The sequence below is a fragment of the Gorilla gorilla genome, chromosome 18 (genome assembly GCF_029281585.2).
Source record: "Gorilla gorilla gorilla isolate KB3781 chromosome 18, NHGRI_mGorGor1-v2.1_pri, whole genome shotgun sequence".
Lineage (NCBI taxonomy): Eukaryota > Metazoa > Chordata > Mammalia > Primates > Hominidae > Gorilla > Gorilla gorilla.
Window position 1 is genome coordinate 106,119,155 of NC_073242.2, and position 17,183 is coordinate 106,136,337.

At 44.3% G+C, this 17,183-nt stretch overlaps 1 protein-coding gene across 4 annotated transcripts in view; it reads right to left on the reverse strand.

Moving 5' to 3' along the window:
- The window catches only part of KARS1 (lysyl-tRNA synthetase 1), a 19,990-nt gene continuing 2,807 nt past the window's right edge, over positions 1-17,183 (reverse strand). The window contains exons 2-15 of one of the 4 annotated variants that reach the window (XM_004058010.5): positions 16,579-16,758; positions 13,869-14,028; positions 12,483-12,648; positions 8,741-8,834; positions 8,199-8,385; positions 7,967-8,092; positions 6,461-6,580; positions 3,981-4,143; positions 3,704-3,877; positions 3,456-3,541; positions 2,707-2,792; positions 1,698-1,824; positions 847-990; positions 1-270 (exon numbers count right to left, since the gene is read on the reverse strand). In XM_004058010.5, coding sequence (XP_004058058.2) covers positions 172-270; positions 847-990; positions 1,698-1,824; positions 2,707-2,792; positions 3,456-3,541; positions 3,704-3,877; positions 3,981-4,143; positions 6,461-6,580; positions 7,967-8,092; positions 8,199-8,385; positions 8,741-8,834; positions 12,483-12,648; positions 13,869-14,028; positions 16,579-16,724 — 1,878 coding nt within the window. In that variant the 5' untranslated portion in view covers positions 16,725-16,758 and the 3' untranslated portion in view covers positions 1-171. Of the gene's footprint in view, positions 271-846; positions 991-1,697; positions 1,825-2,706; positions 2,793-3,455; positions 3,542-3,703; positions 3,878-3,980; positions 4,144-6,460; positions 6,581-7,966; positions 8,093-8,198; positions 8,386-8,740; positions 8,835-12,121; positions 12,143-12,482; positions 12,649-13,868; positions 14,029-16,578; positions 16,759-17,183 lie in introns of those variants that run through there. The other 3 variants (XM_004058009.5, XM_063700342.1, XM_063700341.1) reach the window with 3 other exon arrangements.

Consider the following 17,183-nt stretch of genomic DNA (forward strand, 5'->3'; position numbering starts at 1 on the left):
TTATTTGGTAACAGGATTAAAAAGAAATTTTTAATTCCTTGTCTCTCTTCTGATGGCTGAACAGAACTGCGGTGTCAAATGGAAAGCAGCACACAAGAATTCCCTTGCAGACCTTGATCTTTCGCAGAAATGCAAAGACGCCTGAGTTATACAACTTGCAATTATTATTTTCTAGACAGAAGTGCCAACTGTTGTGCTTTCCAGTGTATCAGTGGTTGCTACATTCTCCTTCTTGTCTTCGGGTTTCATGGCAGGAAACAGAAGTACTTCCTGTGGGAGATAAGAATGTACCTTGAAGCTGAGAAGCACTCTCAACATTTTTTCACAGCTATCTACCCATTCCTCTTGCCTCTGTTGTTACCACCAAAATCCAGAGATTAGTATATTCCAGCTGAAAAGGCTCATGTGTTCTTTTATTTCAACTCAGACCCTCTCAAGTTACAGATGACAAAGAACAAATGCATAGCACTGCCTAGGGCACTATGTCAAAAAGATGAATAGATGCATTTCTATGAAAATTTGATTTCCTCATCTATAAAAATGGGAAACAACAGTTTCTACACCTCATAGGGCTGACTTAATTAGCTGAAATAATGCACGGAGACTTCCCTGGATCCTCAAGAAATGCAAACAATTAGTATTCCTTCTGCCCCTGGTAGGAAAAAACCCAAATCCTTTAAGGTCAGAGGCTCTGGCCCTCCTGTGAGTGGCATGGAACTCCTCTGCCTGCTCCTCTTCCCAGCCCAAAGCCCTTCCTTAATTTTATCCTCCAGGCCCACCATGCCCTGGCTCCAACACAATGCAGCTTCCTCAGGGAAGTGTGCTCTGTGGAGGGTTGCTACGTACCTTGATGTTGTTGGAGTCCGTGAGAAACATGGCGACTCGATCAATGCCCATGCCCCAGCCAGCTGTGGGGGGCAGCCCATATTCCAGGGCAGTACAGAAGTTTTCATCTATGAACATGGCCTCATCATCACCTGCAGCCTTGGCCTAGAAGAGGAAAGAGAACCAAAAGGTGACCTTCTTCTAAGATATCTCAGTGTGTGAGTGAACATGTTACCAGGCTCCGAGGTGGGAGTACCATCATTCCAGAGATGCTCCTGACACTCAGGACTTGCTGGGAATTCATTTCCTAGTAACTCCAAGATGCAGCCGTTTCTTTCAAAGACCTGGAGGTCAGGACTGATGAAATCGACCTCAGAACACATACAAATTTCTCTGAAAGAAAACCCTTCTGCTGCTTGGGGCTCTGGGACTCCAAATAGGTTAATTCTCAGAGACTGTGACAATTGCAAGAGTCTTTCTCCCATTTCCTGAAAACAGCCCTCAGTGTCAACACCCGCTGCAGGCAGCCTGTGGGGGTTCTGTCTTCTCCATTCATCTCTACCTACCTCCCAGCCCTATGCCACCTCAATACATGTACAATCTAAGAAAATAATGTTCTTGCTTGGCAAGTGTATTTTCAAGGCAAGCGTCACACTTTCCATACGGAGATTAATAATGAAGTTCCTCTTATGTATGACAGAGTCAATACCAGGTGAAGTCACCATCTTGAAATGTGACTCCTCCAGCAAAGCCTATGGCTTTATCTTTCACTTCTGAAGTCATCAAGAACGTATACGCTGACACAGATCAGGGTTAAGGCTGGTATTTCCTGGTGAGTTGGCACAGCTTCTGCTCACAGTCCCCTTTCTCACCTTGGCCTGTTCTTCAAAAAGCTGCCGCTGCCGCATGGGATCATTCAGCTCAGTGTAGGCATTGCATATCTCTTTCTTCATGACAAACAGCTCAAAGCGCTCAGTCAGACCCTCTTTAGAGCGGTGCCTAGGGACAGGAGACCAAAGAGGAGGGTGAATATAGAGACCCCTAATGAGCTAATTTTTTTTTTTCTTTTTTTTTTGAGACGGAGTCTCGCTCTGTCACGCAGGCTGGAGTGCAGTGGTGTGATCTCGGCTCACTGCAACCTCTGTCTCCTGGGTTCAAGCACTTCTCCTGCCTCAGCCTTGAGTAGCCGGGATCACAGGCCCATGCCACTATGCCTGGCTAATTTTTGTATTTTTAGTAGAGACAGGGTTTCGCCATATTGGCCAGGTTGGTCTAACGATCAAACATCTAATACAATAATTGAATTCTAGTGGACTCAAAAGTGTTACTGATTGCAGTCGGAAGCCTGCATGCAGTCTCAGCAACAAATCATTTGGTACAACAGTGAGGAGGGTGAGAGAGACCAGGAAGGTTTAATGATCTTCCTAACAGGCCAGCGTGGCAGACTGTTAAAATGGACCACACCTCTTGTATTCATGCCCATGTGTAGTCTCCTTCACCTGGACTCTGCGCTGGCAACATGTCTTGGTTTGGCCAATGGGTTATCACCAGAGGCTTGATACGTGTTTGCACAATGAGGTCTGTTCTTTTGGAAGCTTCCCCTTAGAGCCCAACCACCATGCTGAAGGGAAGCCCAGGCTGTGCTGCCAGACAGGCCACATGAAGAGGCCCTGGAGGATAAGATCGTATGTGGAGTGACTACGTGGAGGAGAACCAAAGTGCCCTGGCAGAATCCCCAGTTGAAAAAAAGCCACGTGGGTTATCCTGGTCAACACCACCCAGCAGAAAGACCACCAGTCAAACCACAAAATCTTGACAATAAATTGTTAACACCGCTAAGTTTTGGGGCTGTTATGCAGCAATAGGTAACTGGAATCTTACCATTTAGCCAAAGGGCTCATTATCTGTGGGTGATCACAGATGAATGTAGGATTGATGCAAGTCACTTCCAGGAACTCCCCAACAAGCTTAATGAGAAGCAAAGCAGAGTTAGTCACCATTTCTGAATAGTATTTGATCATCCCAGCCCAGACAGAAGATCTCAGCTCCCATCCAGATGGGTTTATCCTATAGCTTTTTATTTATTATTATTATTATTGTTATTATTATTATTATTGAGATGTAGTCTCGCTCTGTCGCCCAGGCTGGAGTGCAGTGGCATGATCTCGGCTTGCTGCAACCTCCACATCCTGGTTCCAGCGATTCTCGTGCCTCAGCCTCCTGAATAGCGGGGATTACAGGTGCCCGCCACCACACCCAGCTAATTTTTGGATTTTTTGTAGAGACAGGGATTCACCATGTTGGCCAGGCTGGTTTCGAACTCCTGACCTCAGGTGATTCGTCCGCCTCGGCCTCCTGAAGTGCTGGGATTACAGGTGTGAGCCACCATGCCCACCCTACCCTATAGCTTTTTAAAAGCTGGACGGGATTAACTGAGATCACACACATAAATTATTTGGCACAGAGCTTAGTATGACAGTTAAAAGTCTGTTAATTCTCTTGTTCTCTCTCTAGGGTTTTCCTGTGAAGCTGCAGAAATGAACTCTCCCCAGTGGGGTTCATTTTCCCAGGGAAGAGGGAACTGTTCAGCACCAGATGAGGACATGTACAACAAAGGCGGGGCCTCTCACCTTGTCAAGGAGCCTGGCTGTGGTCCGAGGTGGAGGGCATTCAACAGCTTTTGCCACACAGATATCATCAAGAATTTTGCGAGTTTCTGGGACACAAATGCACAAGTTAGGGCAGGAGACATCACACTAGCCAAGTAAAAATGTACATAAAGAGAATAGAGTGGGAAATTCTAGCTCTGACCCAATCAAATTCAGAGCTGAACAGGAAGGAGGGCCTTACAACGGAGGAGTGACTGTTGTCACTTTACCTTCAGTTTCAAAGAGGTTCGTTTCTGGCAGCTTCATCCCCAGGGCTTTCTCAAGCTCTTCTACCATGTTGATTCGCCGGAAGGGTGGGGTGAAGTCAACATCGTAGGCTTGGCCCTCTGGGCCATCTGGGTGGTAGGTGACCTTGTAACTGCCTGTAATATGCTTCACCATCCCTGGGAGAGAAACCTGTTATTTAGCGGGAATGAAATCCAGGCAGCCCTCCTCTGAAAGCAGCATACCAACCACCCGATGAGTATGAGAGAGAGCAGGAGTCACCTGAAACCATCTTCTCCGTGATTTCCATGAGATCGTGATAGTCTGCATAGGCCATGTAGAACTCACAGGTGGTGAACTCAGGATTGTGTGTCAAATCAATCCCCTCATTCCGGAACTGGCGTCCAATTTCATAAACCCGGTCGATGCCACCAACCACAAGCATCTAACAACAACACATGGCCACGGTCATGACAGCTAATCTTTTTTTTTTTTGAGATGGAGTTTTGCTCTTGTTGCCTAGGCTGGAGTGCAATGGCACGATCTCAGCTCACCGCAACCTCCGCCTCCTAGGTTAAAGCAATTCTCCTGCCCCAGCCTCCCTAGTAGCTGGGATTACAGGCATGTGCCACCACGCCTGGCTAATTTTTTTGTATTTTTAGTAGAGACAGGGTTTCTCTGTATTGGTCAGGCTGGTCTTGAACTCCCGACCTCAGGTGATCTGCCTGCCTCCGCCTCCCAAAGTGCTGGGATTATAGGCATGAGCCACCGCGCCCGGCCCCATGACAGCTAATCTTGTATTAACAGCTCTGGGAAGTTTCAGTCTCCAAAAGCCGTAACTTGGTTTTCACAGGTTAGGTATACTCTCAGGTCTCTGGTCAAAATGCCAAGCACCCTGCTCTCTTTATACCCTTGTAGTGTGGATAGTTACCCCTCTTTTTTGGCTGCCTAGGACTTCTGGATACTCTTCCTGTCTTGGGCATCCCCCATCATTGAGTCTGAACCTCCCCAAGGAAGCAGCCTCTCTTGGGGTTAGGCTGCAGGCGTGTGACCCAAGCTCCACCAGTCAGATACACTTGTGAGACTTCAGCATGGAAACTACTAACAAAAGATGTGGGTATTGCATAGAATTCATTCTGGTGAAGGGGGCCAGCCGCATGTAGCTTTTAGATTGCAGAGGTCCTAGCGGCAGTGACTTGTGCCTAGTGCCAGGGTTATGAGCTGTAGTAACTGTGCCTACTAGGAAAATACACTGGGTTCTCCACGAGAACAGCCCATTCTAATATGACTCAGAATCATTCCTAGTTGTATAGTTTCCAAGCCTGATTCTCTGATCCTCCTGGGGACTGTGAGCTTCCTCTATGTTGGGATTCACTCAGGATGGTGGCAGAAATATTAAAGGGAAATATTGGGGAAAGTTATAAGGAATAGTCACAAACCTTTTGTAAGGCCGAAAGGTTACATAGCTTGTAATAATTGAACAGGCTGAAGGCAGCCGGTTCTTACCTTAGAGCATTAGGTCATAGGGTAAATACTACGGAAAATAGAGGCTTCTCCAGTTAAGTCTGTTTACCCTACCTCCACTAACTAACCTTTCAGCCAGATGGCCCTCTTGGGGGGAGGTTGACCAAAGATACTGCTCCCTAATGGTATTTACTTTAGACCATGGTACCTGGACTTTAATAATTCCTAGAACTCCTCTCTTACCATGTTAATTATCCACAAGTGTGTTTACTCAAAGCTTCTGTTGTTAATTCTATATACTAAATAAATGCCTGGAGTGAGAGCTGCTCAGGGTCGGCCGCAATGACAAATACACCTCTCTTGGTGTGCAGGTGGTCGGACACTCAGCAGGACTGGCAAAACAGAGTATCTGTGTTTCAGTGTACGTTTTATTCATCCACCGTTTAGGTCAGGGTCTGCAGGCAGACCCCCGCAGCTAATGCCCTCTTGTGAGGAGCAATACCTCACCTATAGAGCTGAATAAATTTTTATTTTGCTTAAACTAGTTATAACAGTTTCTGTTGCCTGCAACTAAGAATCCTGAATAATAATCTTCAATATTTACCTGGGAATTTGACAAGACATCTTTATAGTGACTTGAAGATACTTTTTTTTTTTTTTTGAGACGAAGTCTCATTCTGTCACCCAGGCTGGAGTGCAGTTGCAGGATCTCGGCTCACTGCAACCTCCGCCTCCCGGGTTCAAGCAATCCTCCTGCCTCAGTCTCCCGAGTAGCTGGGATTACATGCACACGCCACCACGCCCAGCTAATTTTTGTATTTTTGTAGACACTGGGTTTCACCATGTTGGCCAGGTTGGTTTCAAACTCTTGACCTCAAGTGATCCATCCGCCTTGGCCTCCCAAAGTGCTGGGATTACAGGTGTGAGGCCTGCACCAGGCCTGAAGATGCTTATTTCCAACTTCCACAGAGAGATTAGGCTCTTTCTTCTGTGAAAGACTTAAATCAGATCTAATCCATGTAAGACTGTATCTTAAAAGTTTTACGGGAACCAAAGTAGGTAAGAAGTGCCTGTATACATGGGAAAGACAACCCCTTTGGTCTCTGCCCTGCAATGCTCTATTAATCTTGTAGAGAAATTCTGGAAGTGTTACTCACATCCACACACCTGACCCATCAGAACACTTTCTTGGCTGCTTTACTCTCTCTGTTCCTCTTATTTCTGACTATACCCGTCTAGCCAGTGGTATTCCAGCTTTCTGCTTCTTTAAGGGAAAAGGGTGTACTATTATTGACTACCTTATGATAGAGTTCTGGAGCAATTCTCATATATAAGTTCATGTCCAGCTCGTTGTGATAAGTGATGAAAGGCTTGGCCACGGCTCCCCCTGGGATGATGTTCATCATGGGAGTTTCAATCTAAAAAAGGCAGGGAGAAACATCAGTCCTTAGATAACCAGAGGCCTTGGGGACAGACCATGCTTTGCATGTAATATAGTCTAAGCCTGTTATACCCCAAACTAAATGTTAATAAGTTCAACAGTAACATGCAAGTGCTTGACAAAAAAGGACACTATGATTTTCTACAACAGTGTCTCAATTTCTATTAATACCTAATATCATTAATATAGTACCACGAACTTTCACAAGCTGTAAATTAGAATCTAAATGGATATAGCCTTTCTTGAGTTCAATTTGCAGTATTTATTTAATTTTTTTTAAGACGGAGTCTTGCCCTGTTGCCCAGGCTGGAGTGCAGCAGCGCGATCTCGGCTCATGGCAAGCTCCGCCTCCTGGGTTCACACCATTCTCCTCACTCAGCCTCCAAAGTAGCTGGGACTACAGGTGCCTGCCATCACGCCTGGCTAATTTTTTGTGTTTTTAGTAGAGACAGGGTTTCACTGTGTTAGCCAGGATGGTCTTGATCTCCTGACCTTGTGATCTGCTCACCCCGGCCTCCCAAAGTGCTGGGATTACAGGTGTGAGCCACTGCGCCCGGCCCAATTCCCAGTATTTATTAAAAATTTAGGCTGGTCTGAAGGTAGTGAGTTATCTCAACTGATTGTTTAAAAAAAATTTTAACTGCTTATATTGTTTGACTTATTCTACTTCTAGAAATCCATCCTACAGAAACATTTGAACATGTGTATAAAGATGCTTGTTGAAACAAATAATGCAGCATTAAGAAAGAGTACTTATCTATCTTATACAAAGAGATCCAGAATATCTTAAGTGAAATAAAAGCAGGTCCATCACAATACACATAGTGTGACTTCATTCATATTTAAACCAAAAATAAAACTCCTCCAAAATGTTTACATATGTGCACTCCATCTGCAACATGCATATGTACATACGTATATATGCCCAGTAAATGGTGCGGAAGGATACATATCAAACTCAAGTTTGGGTAGGGAAGTTAGTCAGAAGGAGTGAAAGAGCACTTTCAGTTTTGCTTCTATTTAATTTATTGTTTGAATTTGTTTTATGGTACGTGTGTTTGCCTTTCTCATATAATCAAAAAATATTTCTTAATGCTACAAAAAAGCAAAATGACGTGAATACATATTGAATGTGACATCACTAGCATGTGGATGGCCCTATACCTTGTCCATTATCTTGGAAGTCCGGTCCTGCCTTCCTAATCAGGACAAGGTAGAACAGAGACGATGGCAAGAAAGGGGACATTCTCATTAGGCATGAAGGATCCTGACACAGGATACGCTTTGGAAAAGGAAGGCAAGGGAGAGGATGAGGCAAGCATTGCAAGGCAGCTCATCACGTCAGGCAAGGAACTCTCCTCACCTCTAGGAATCCCAGCTCATCCAAGAAACTTCTTATATATGTGATGATCTTAGAGCGGATGATAAATTTCTGCCTCACAAAGTCATTCAGGATCAAGTCCAAGTATCTCTGGCGATACCTTGTTTCCTAAACCAAAAGCAGCAGTTAGAAATCACTGGTATGTCTGATCCAAAGGTATGATAAAACAAACAGAAAGCTAGGAGGCCACAGCTAGGAGGCCAAGAACGCTTACCTTGTCTTTGAGGCCAAAGTGAAGATGAGGTAACATATGCAAACAGGGAGACAGCAGGGTGATCTCATACGGAATGATGCTCAGCTCACCCTTCTTGGTTTTACCAGGATTCCCCTGAACTCCAATTATGTCTCCCCGACGCAGTTTGTTGTTAACATGAATAAATTCTTCTTCTGATTTATAATTTCTGAGTGAAAAAGAAATGTAATTCAGTAACAACAATTCAAATGAACACTGACCACTGGTCTCCTCTGGAACCCTCACTCAACTGTTAATACCTAGTTAATGTGAGCCCAAGAAGGACCTCAGATTCAGGGGCCACTATTAAAAAAGGACTATCCTTTACTTTACTGTCATATAACTTGAGAGTAGTCATTACTTTACAGGTGACCAGGTGGCCACATTATCCTCTTCTCAGCCTTCCCCAACCATGTCCCACTCCTTCTTACTCTAACTTCAAATACCAGTAAGACCACATCAGCCTATTGCTATGTTGCTCTACGCCAACCAAGAAAGGTCTATAACTGGGTATTTCGAGATACCTGGAATTGGCCATGACTTGCAACTTCACCCCCTCTCCTCGAAGATCATAGAAGATAAGCTTTCCCCCAGAAGCTCTTTTGGCATGGATCCTACCTAGAAAAAGAAGAGGAAAAATACTGACCGACAGAACCAGAAGTCATTTTATGGTATCAGTGTCAAAAAAAAACTCCCTCTGCATTTTTTTTTTTTTTTTTTGGGACAGAGTCTTGCTCTGTTGCCCAGGCTGGAGTGCAGTGGCATGATCTCAGCTCAATGCAACCTCCGCCTCCCAGGTTCAAGTGATTCTCCTGCTTCAGCCTCCTGAGTAGCTGGGATTACAGATGCACACCACCACACCTGGCTAATTTTTTTTTTTTTTTTTTTAAAGTAGAGAGGGGGTTTCACCATGTTGCCCAGGCTGGTCTTGAACTCCTGGGCTGAAGTGATCCACCCACCTCAGCCTCCCAAAGTGCTGGGATTACAGGTGTGAGCCCCCACACCCGGCCTGCATTTTTTTTTGTCAGGGCACAATGCAAAGCAGTACAATCTGATTTTAGCTTGAGGTTTAATCCCCATCTTTTCCCTCAAACCAACAATGTCCATTTAAACCAGTTAAAGACATGCTTTCAGGATCTAGCTTTCAAGATTAAGAACCAGATGCCTAGAAGATGGTGGTGCTGGTAGCAGCATAGTTTTTGGATTTCCCTGAATCCTCACATAAAAATAGAAAGCACAGCTAGAGAGGCAAAGTGAAAAATCCATGGACAAAATTTACAACAAAATGCTGTGGGAAGACGTTGCCAAGGACCCTCAAATATAAGCAACGAGGCAAACCACCAAGAGCCATAAGACCTCTATACGGGGAAAAAGCAGTGGGGAGAAATGGGATATGGGACGGATCTGAGAACTGGAAAGCCCCCAAATGGCCAAAGGTATCCTCTGGAAAATGTGAACCTTTTCCTCCAGGCTCACTGGGGGAGAGCAGCTGAAACTGGGAGGGGATGTATGTCCGTTTCCATACAGGTGAGGGTTGCATTAAGAAGATCTAAAGGGGGCCAGGTGCTGTGGCTCACGCTTGTAATTCCAGGACTTTGGGAGGCCGAGGCAGGCAGATCACGTAAGGCTGGGAGTTCAAGACCAGCCTGACCAACATGGAGAAACCCTGTCTCTACTAAAAAAAAAATACAGAATTAGCCAGGCGTGGTGGCACATGCCTGTAATCCCAGCTACTTGGGAGGCTGAGGCAGGAGAATCGCTTGAACCTGGGAGGCGGAGGTTGCAGTGAGCTGAGATCACGGCATTGCACTCCAGCCTGGGCAATAAGAGCAAAACTCAGTCTCAAAAAAAAAAAAAAAAAAAAAAAAAATCTAAAGGGAATGAGGAGTAGAGCCCACAGAAACCCTCTCAACAGCCAGGCTCCCTTCTAGGACAAGACCGTAAAAACTGAACAGGACAAGGAAAAAAGAGACCAAAAAAAAAAAAAAGAAGACCCAAAAAAAGTGAGGAAGAAGAAGAGAACCAGGAAATCTCAAACAACAAGCTGCAGTATTTCTGAACACGCCACAAAAACAAGAGGGAGCTCACTGGAAAAACGAAACCGAGCTTCCTTTGAACACTCAGGAAAACTGATTTCATGTAAATGTAAGCAACATAAAAGCACTGGGCTCACATACCATATAAAGTTACTTAAAAAACTAAAAATGGAGAGATAGAAGGAGAATAACACCCCTCTAGACAAAATAAAAGCACTCAAGACAGACATGCTTAGAAAAACAAAAAATTCCTTTTTTTTTTTTTTTTAAATTTTACTTTAAGTTCTGGGATACACGTGCAGAACACGCAGATTTGTCATATAGGTATACATGTGCCATGGTGGTTTGCTGTACCTATCAACCTGTCATCTAGGTTTTAAGCTCCGCATGCATTAGGTATTTGTCCTAACCCTGTCCCTCCCCGGTCCCCCCGCCCCTCGACAGGCCCCAGTGTGTGATGTTCCCCTCCCTGTGTCCATGTGTTCTTATTGTTCAACTCTCACTTATGAGTGAGTACGTGCCGTGAAAAGCAAAAAATTCTAACTTACTATTCAACAATGAGCTGAAAGACACGAAGAAAAAGACGCAAAACATGAAAGAACACAAATTAGAATTAGAAAAACTAAGAAATGAGGTGATAACACATGAAACAATTAGAAATAAAGTAAAAAATCTTTCAGAAAATGCAGACTAAGCTATAAGGAAATAATAGTGACTAAATACAACAAATAATGCCTTAAGAGAAACAGAAAGTGAAAAGGAGGATAAAATTTAAAAATCAAAGTATAAAGAAAGATAAAAAGGATTTGAGATAAAGTGACAATTATTGAAAAGAATCAAGATGATCCAGTATGCAGATAAAAGTCCCAAAGGAAATGTAAAGCAAGAAAGAGAATAAAAACAAACAATTAAAATAAAAAAGATCTGCTGGGCACAGTGGCTCATGCCTGTAATCCCAGCACTTTGGAAGGCCGTGGCAGGTGGATCACCTGAGGTCAGGAGTTCGAGACCAGCCTGGCCAACATGGTGAAACTCCGTCTCTACTAGAGATACAAAAATTAGCTGGGCGTGGTGGCAGGCACCTGTAATCCCAGCTACTGGGGAGGCTGAGGCAGGAGAATCGCTTGAACCCGGGAGGCAGAGGTTGCAGTGAGCCGAGATTGCGCCATTGCACTCCAGCCTGGGGGACAAGAGCAAGACTTCGCCTCAAAAAAATAAAAATAAAAAAATAAAAAAAAATCTGAATACACAGATGTGAAAAGATCTCAGAGCATACTGTGTATCTGAGAATATTGAACTAGAATAACTAACATCAATAAATATTTTAGTGGCAGGGTGTGGCGGCTCACGCCTGTAATCCCAGCACTTTGGGAAGCCGACGCAGGTGGATCACCTGAGGTCAGGAGTTCGAGACCAGCCTGGTCAATATGGCGAAGCCCCATCTCTACTAAAAATACAAAACTTAGCCAGGTGTGGTGGCAGGTGCCTGTAATCCCAGGTACTCAGGAGGCTGAGGCAGGAGAATTGCTTGAACCTGGGGGGCAGAGGTTGCAGTAAGCTGAGACGGCACCACTGCATTCCAGCCTGGGAGACAGAGTGAGACTATATCTCAAAAAAAAAAAAAAAAAAAAAAAAAAAAAAGATTTTAGTAAAATCACTGCACTTTAAAGAAGAAATCTTTTTGGCATTTAGGTCCTGCCAGAAATTCTCTCTGGGTGGTAGGATTATGCGTAATCAAAACTTTCTCTCTGTGCTTCTTTGACTATTCTAAATTTTCTACAACTGATAGTTTTACTATTTGGTGGGAGAGGGCAAGGAAAAGATGTGATTTTTTTTTTGTTTTTTAAATTTAGGAAAAGAAGATCTCACCCAAGATACTACAACTCCAAAAGAGCAATGTTCTAGAAATACTGTCTCAGTGCAAAGCATTCTTAGGCCAAAGACTGGAATTCTTAGAAGCCTGAGACTTCTACCGCTGATTCTTGCTGATGAAGGGAATCCTTATAGAGAAAGCCCCTCTCTTTGTAGCACTACATCATCTGGAATATGATTCCATGTCTCGGGGCTGCTCTGCTTCTTTCTGTGTAGATATAATGGCACTGTCCTTAGTAAAGTAGCTTCAGACACAGGCTACTTAAGAACAAGACCAACCCAGACCTTCCCTTGTGCTACTGAAGCCGCAGGCCTACCTGTTGTGGGAGTTCAGTGATTTGCCAGGGAGAGTTCCTACCTGCCACCTTTAAGGTGATGTCAGTCAGGTGATCCCCAGGCTGCAGGTGACTATATTTTTGGATGAAGTCAGTGAGTGAGATGTCTACATGGAACTTGTGTGGGTATGGGTCTTCCCCATTGACCTTCAGCTGATGAATTGCTTGACTGCGGATTTTGTAGTATTGCTGTTAAAAAAAAAAAAAAAAAAAAAAAGCCCTTGAGAAGTTGAACCTGGTCAGACCAGTGGGGCCCACCTAGCAGAGGGCAGTATTCTGCCCCCGAGTGACCCCAATACATTGTTTTCTTTAACCAAGACCTCTGCATTACAGGATTGAATATGGAATGAGATTTGCACTTAAAATATGCAGGGCGGCCAGAGGCCAGCATTTCAAAACGCAAGAGTCAACAAAAAGAAAAATCTGAGTTCTGCCTAAAATCATAAAAGTTTAATTTTTAATTGGTACAGGTGGCCTTGTTGTCACTTTTGTAGACCACATTTGCATGGTGAGTCGAGTCACTTACGTTCTTAACTACTTATGTTCTTAACTACTCTCCTACCTCTGGCGACACATCAGACTTTTCCCCACGGCATGGGGCCTGGAGAATGTAAACACGGAATACTCTACAGCAGCCTTTCTCACAAAGCTTTTCTGATGCAACTTCTCAACTCTGCTGTTTCAGGGGGAAAGCAGCCTCAGAAATACGTAAACAAATGAGCACAGCTGTGTTCCAATACAATTTTACTAGTAAAACCAAGGAGGGGCAAGGTGTGGTGGCTCATGCCTGTAATCCGAGTACTCTGGGAGCCCGAGGCGGGTGGATCACTTGAGGCCAGGAGTTCAAGACCAGCCTGGCCAACATTAACAGGGTGTAGTGGTGTGTGCCTCTAATCCCAGTTACTTGGGAGGCTGAGGAAGGAGAATCACTTGAACCGGGGAGGCGGAGGTTGCAGTGAGATCACACCACTGCACTCCAGCCTGGGTGACAGAATGAGACTTTGCCTCAAAAAAACAAAAACAAAAACAAAAAACCAGGGAGGGAAGGATAAAGTGGGGGCATGGAGAAGTGGGTTTGGCTGGTGGACTGTAGTTTGCCAGCCCCTGCTCTAAAGTAAACCTCAGGCAATCTTTAGAGAGACACTTTCCCTGGGGCCTCAAGGTCAAGCTAATTCCAAGGAAGGTTAATTCACTTGAATGCTGGACTCTCCCAAATGCCTTTTGGGGGTTGACATAAAAAACACTCAGGGTCTGTGCCTTTAACCAGATGCTGTGGGAGACCCTCCCTTATCCCTGGCAGTGACCTCAGGCGTACTGGTCCCTCCTACTGTCCAGTCCCAAAGAATCTGCCAGAAGCCTCATCAGAAGCTTTCCTGTGCTCAACCATGCTGGTGGCCCAGGGAACTCACATTTGGGTCCACGCTCTCTTCCTCAGGACCCACACCATTATCAGTGGTGTGGTTGGTGGCAGCAGCGGTGGCTTGGCTTAGCTGTTTCTCACTGAGCTCTTTCTGTTTGGCCTCCTTCTCTGCTACTTTCTTCTCAGCTTTCAGGCGTCTCTTCAGCTCACTGTTGGAAAGATGAAAGCGTTCAATGTGTTACCTGCCTGAAGAGTCCTCTATGTTCTGCCCCTAGCAACTTATCAAAAACATGAATCGCCCAGGAGAAACGCTCTTGCTCAGTTCTATACCCCTCAATTCCACACCCACAGCTCAGCTCAAGTAGCTTGTCACTAAACTCTTTATGTGAAAGACACAAAGGGAAAAATAAGCTTAGAACAAAGATGTGAAAAATCACTCTCAGTCTCTGCTTGCCAGTCTCAAGTCCTTGGCATTAGGTCCCAACTAAAACCAAGATGTACCAAGACAAAGAAAATCCTATGCATTAGTTTTGAATAGGAGAAAAGGTTTTCTAGAAAATTAGAATAGGCTTTTCTTGAGCTAATTAGATTAGGGAGCTCCTTGAGGACAGTGACTGAATCTTAGTTGTTTAGTATCCCCCTAGAAGGTGAAGTTCCAACAGTGCCAGGTCTTTTTTTTTTTTTTTTTATGAGACAGAGTTTTGCTCTGTGGCCCAGGCTGGAGAGCAGTCACAATCTCAGCTTACTGCAATCTCTGCCTCCTGGGTTTCAAGGGATTCTCGTGCCTCAGCCTCCTGAGTAGTTGGGATTACAGGTGTGTACCACCACACTCAACTAATTTATGTATTTTTAGTGAGAGGAGGTTTCACCACGTTGGCCAGACTGGTCTCAAACTCCTTTCCTCAAGTGATCTGCCCGCCTTGGCCTCCCAAAGTGCTAGGATTACACGTGTGAGCCACCTGACCCCTCCAATGCCAGATCTAATACATGATAAGGCAACATCTCCAGCCCTCTGCTACCCCCTCTCTCTATCCCTCCCCTAAGAGTGAGTTAGGATGATAGTAAGGAAGAGCCAGCTCTTTAGCACTCAAGGAGACCTCCCCTACCAACAGTCTGTCGAAGAATGGCTGTCAGCATTAGTCTCACTTTGCCCACTGGAGCCTGACTTAGACAACAAAATAGAACGGTGTGCAAAGCAGTATAGTACAGGGGGTAATATACCATCTTTGTAGTCAGGCTGCCTGGGACTAAATTCCAACACACTTGTCAATTACGTCACTTGGACGAGTGAATTAACTTCTCACCTGTGAAACGAAAATAATAATAGACAACCCCCACCAGTTGTTATGGTATGTAATGAGATAATGTTTGTATAAAGGGATTACCCTGACCCTGGCATTCAGCTAACCAAATGTGAGCTTTCTAGGTATCTTTTAGTATCTTCACCCTTTACTCTCTGTGCCTCATATAGATTTAAATACATTTCTGGTTAAATCACTTGGTATCCAAACTCTTGATACTTATCACTTGAACCTGAAAAAACAAAGTAATGCGGACAACTTTGAGCCGTTCTGTATGATATGTTCATGTCTCTTATGGTCTGAATTTGCTATCTGAAACCAGAAACTAAACAGATTGGTGTAGGGAGGGATATCTTTACTATTCAAAGACAATTTATGGATCATTCTTTCAAACCGCCGAACATAATCAAATATTCTGCAATAGTGAACCACAGCAGAAGATCCCAAGTCATGCCCGCAAACATTCTGGCTTCAGGACACATCCTTCATTTTCGATATGAATTTAGAATAACTTAAAAAAATGAATTGAGGTTTTGAATCTTTCACTTTTTTTTTTTTTTTTTTTTTTTTTGAGACAGAGTCTCGCTGTGTTGCCCAGGCTGGAGTGCAGTGGTGCGATCTCGGATCACTGTAAGCTCTGCCTCCCGGGTTCACACCACTTTCCTGCCTCAGCCTCCGGAGTAGCTGGGACTACAGGTGCCCGCCACCACGCCCGGCTAATTTTTTTGGTATTTTTAGTAAAGATGGGGTTTCACCGCGTTAGCCAGGATGGTCTCGATCTCCTGACCTCGTGATCTGCCTGTCTTGGCCTCCCAAAGTGCTGGGATTACAGGCGTGAGCCACCACGCCTGGCTGAATCTTTCATCTTTTAAAAAAGAAAAACAGATTCTGAATGGTTTCAAAGTTGACAGCTTTTTCTACATATAATGTCTTATAACATTTGTAAAGACAACCTTTCCAAAACACTGTGCTGGTGCTATCATGCTATAATTCAGTCAGTGGACTGCTAAGATTAGGCTGTCTAGTTCTTCTAGAATTAAGATAAATCTGTTTTCCCCTCAACCAGGTGCTCCTCTTCAATCAAATCAATCTTAAGGATAATCCAAAAAGGTCCTAGGGATAGCACTAAGACTAGAAACCAAATTAATCTCAAGAGCACACAAAACTCCAGAAAGACAGAAAAGGGAAATAGCTGGCATTAGAAATTATTTGTTCAAACAAAGGTTTTGTTCTCAGCACTCTTCTAGAATAAGATCCACATGTCATCTGAAGACTCTAAGGAGAGATGATTTGAATTTATTAAAGAGAAAATGGGAAAGGACTATTGGTTTTGGTATTAGAGCTCCTTGTTTCCTTAGCAACAAGTCCAAAGACTTAGCCAGAGGCTTAACAGAAAATGAACCAAGTAAGGAAATAATTTTTGCTTCCAGAGCAATAAAGAAGGTAATGGGCACCAACCTTCTTTGATCAGAAAATGACTTGTCCTTGTGAGGCGCTGTGAAAGGAGCAAGTTGACCCAGTCGCAGTTCCCTGTGACCCCACTCTGCCCAGGAGGTTTTGCGCAGGGACCCCCTAACAAGCCTTACAGCAGCTTGCGTCAACATGGCAGAGCACCCTGGAACTAATGATTACCACCACCTAGCGGGAAACACAGAGATGTGGTGTCAGATGGGACAGACAGTATACATATAGCCAACCAACTCTCTTACGGGTTGGGGAGGGGGACCATGCTTCTACTACCTTTTAGTCCCATTTAACTTAAGACTGTCTTAACTGATAGCAACCCTGTAACACTCTCTGTGCTACAACTGTAACTGACAATGTTCTTAGTCCTGACTATGGAAAAAACATGCATATCTGGGGTAAAGCCAACAGCAAGTTAATGGATAGCTTACAGGTAAAAATGCTCACAACATCCTAGAATATGGGAACAGGATGTGAGGCACTTTCTGAAGCCCTGAAGTGTGGTTTCTCACCTGGAGAGGAAATACCTGGCCACAAGATGGCAATAGGAAGCACATAAAATAAGAGGAAACTGTCACTATCAATTGCAAACTCTAGAC